General features: G+C 36.3%; 1 protein-coding gene across 2 annotated transcripts in view; it reads left to right on the top strand.

Moving 5' to 3' along the window:
• The first annotated feature begins 1,178 nt into the window (after positions 1 to 1,178).
• SPPL2A (signal peptide peptidase like 2A) overlaps positions 1,179 to 2,417 on the top strand; it is a 20,839-nt gene continuing 19,600 nt past the window's right edge. For both annotated transcript variants that reach the window (XM_029086076.1, XM_010172489.2), the window contains exons 1-2: positions 1,179 to 1,355; positions 2,095 to 2,184. In XM_029086076.1, the coding sequence (XP_028941909.1) occupies positions 1,242 to 1,355; positions 2,095 to 2,184 (204 nt within the window). In that variant the 5' untranslated portion in view covers positions 1,179 to 1,241. The remainder of the gene's footprint in view (positions 1,356 to 2,094; positions 2,185 to 2,417) is intronic.

The raw sequence follows: 2,417 nt of genomic DNA, 5'->3' as shown, positions 1-2,417 counted from the left end.
TGCACTCTGTTCCCTCATCCAGACACTGAATATTTACTTTTTTGGGTTGTGTCCCAATCCTGTCCCTCCATGCATGTCCCCGCAAAATCTCTGTCGTGAACGTTTCTATACTTTAAAAAGTCACCTTCTAAGGTTTACAAAGGTTATACTCTTGCTGTGCTTACAACTGGTTTTAAATATGTTTACATATTCATCTAATGTTATTTTTTTTTCTTCAGATGTTATCAGTATTACTCTGATAAACCAGAGTTTTAGATTTGGGAGTAAAATGTCTGTTTATTTGTTTACAAAAATGTTGGAAAGTGTGAAACAGATTTCTTATATTGGTTCCTCAGTTTGATCTGTTTAATTGTCTTGAAAACATGTGGTGGAATAGGAGATTATATGGAATGTATCATGATGCCATATTTTCTGAGTGTGTTTCTTTGAGCCAAACTAGGGTGTGAGGCAGAAACAAATTTTCTTTAGGTGCTCTTCATATACACAGAAAGTGTTTGGAAGTGATCAAGGCCCTCTTCTCTCAGTTTTCTTCTGTCATTCATTGGCAGGTTAACTCAATGTAAAACAGAGTAAAAATAATTTGCTCCAAACATTTTTGCCGTGCTACTTTGGCCACTGGAATGTCTTGACTAACTGAGGAAAACTGCCAGTAATTTAAAAATAATTGTCAAGGTGGAGTTAAACTTTAAAATGAGAACAGAAATCTTTTTTTTTAAATTCTTTTGCAGTAAGTAATATGTTATCAGGCTCACTAGCTGTTTTTGGACAAGTATTATCCTTCAGAACTCTGGTTGTGTTGTATCCATCAGTGCTCTTCTGGCTTGTGAAACCTGGAAATGTCACCGAGTGTACACTGGCTTCCCTAGAACTACAGCGAGTAATTTCCCTATATAACCAGTTTCTTATGTTCAAATTACAGCAACAACTGCTGTGAAATTGTGTTGAGAAACAGACAGATATTTCAGCTATGTGCTCTCTAAACGTCGCTCGGTATTGCAGGCTGCAGAAACTGCTGCTCTGATTTATATTCCTGAATTAATTATTCCCTTCTGTTACACCTCTTTCTGGCAAGCCTCATATTAGGGAGCACGGTAATATAGTCTTCTAGATTAGTTTGCAGTATCAGATTTCCTACTTCCATCATGTTCCTTTTCTCCCTCTTCTCTATGCAGACTTTTGTGACTCTGGAAAACCTGACTTCTACAGTACTCTGCAATTATTCTGAAGTTCCATCTGGCTTAATGAAGGACAAAGCTGTTGTAGTGATGAGAGGAAACTGCACTTTTTTGGAGAAAGCAAGAATTGCACAAAGTTCAGGTGCTAAAATGCTGTTGATTGCCAGTAAACCTAGGCTGGTAAGTTATAACATATGGTTTTCTTCTGTAGTGAGATAGTGTCTGACGTGTTTGGTCTGATGCAGTCTTGTTCAGGGTTAGCTGAGAGAAACCCCAAAAGCAGAGGGCCCTGGCAATGTGTGAGATTCCAGCATGAGTCATCAGCCTTCCCCACAGAGTGCTGTGCTGGTGGGGCTGCTGTGCCTGAGATATCAGGTTTCTGAATGCATATGCTTCTCTTTCTCATTCCCTAATTTTAGGGTACTCCGAACTTCCTGTAGTCTTAGGTGATAGTGTTTTAGGCATGTGTGACAAAAATAAACTAGGAAAATGTAATCCAGAGTTGGAAAGAAAAAAAGGCATTTTGAGATATATTTACAGATACTTCTGTTGCTTTTTTTTGTTCTCTATTACAGCTGCAACATGTATGTACAAATATTGGAATTTATGCATTTGTATGATTATCATGAAAAGTTCATCTTGTTTTAAAATCATAGGGAATAAAATCAGTTTTGATTATCCTTTGTAATACTATAAAAGCACAAGAACTTTGTGAATCCCAGTGTGTTGGTAGTATCACCTGTTTTGATTTAAGTACATCTGTTTTCATTAACCTTTTGCAGAAGGTGATGAATGAGTTGTTTTGGTTTTTTTTCCTTCCTACAAATACACTGAAATGTAAAGGATAATCTGCTTTTAGGGATCTAACCTGCTTTGCAAATAGACTCAACATACTTATCACTGACACTTTCTCTTTTAGTCTCCTCTTTCAGATAACAAGACTGATTTTGAAGATGTGACTCTTCCAGTTGCTCTGATAAGATATAATGACATAGTAGATATGCAGCTGGTAAGTAACAGAACTTTGGTATGTTATGGTTTGTATAAACTTAGGTTTTTTAACAAATAACTAAAATAATTGCAGGTCAGATATGGATGTCTACCTGATTTGAATGTGCATAGATACTGCTTTCAGTTTCACAGATGAGGATGGATATTAAATTGTGGAAATGCAAGTCTTCATAATTCAGGTTAATTTGAGAGATTGATTAATTAGAATACTACAAATGGGAATCATAATAC

The sequence above is a fragment of the Antrostomus carolinensis genome, unplaced genomic scaffold (genome assembly GCF_000700745.2).
Source record: "Antrostomus carolinensis isolate BGI_N321 unplaced genomic scaffold, ASM70074v2 scaffold3387, whole genome shotgun sequence".
NCBI classification, from domain to species: Eukaryota; Metazoa; Chordata; class Aves; order Caprimulgiformes; family Caprimulgidae; genus Antrostomus; species Antrostomus carolinensis.
Note: the sequence above shows the minus strand (reverse complement) of the source record. Positions and strands in the feature narration are given on the sequence as shown.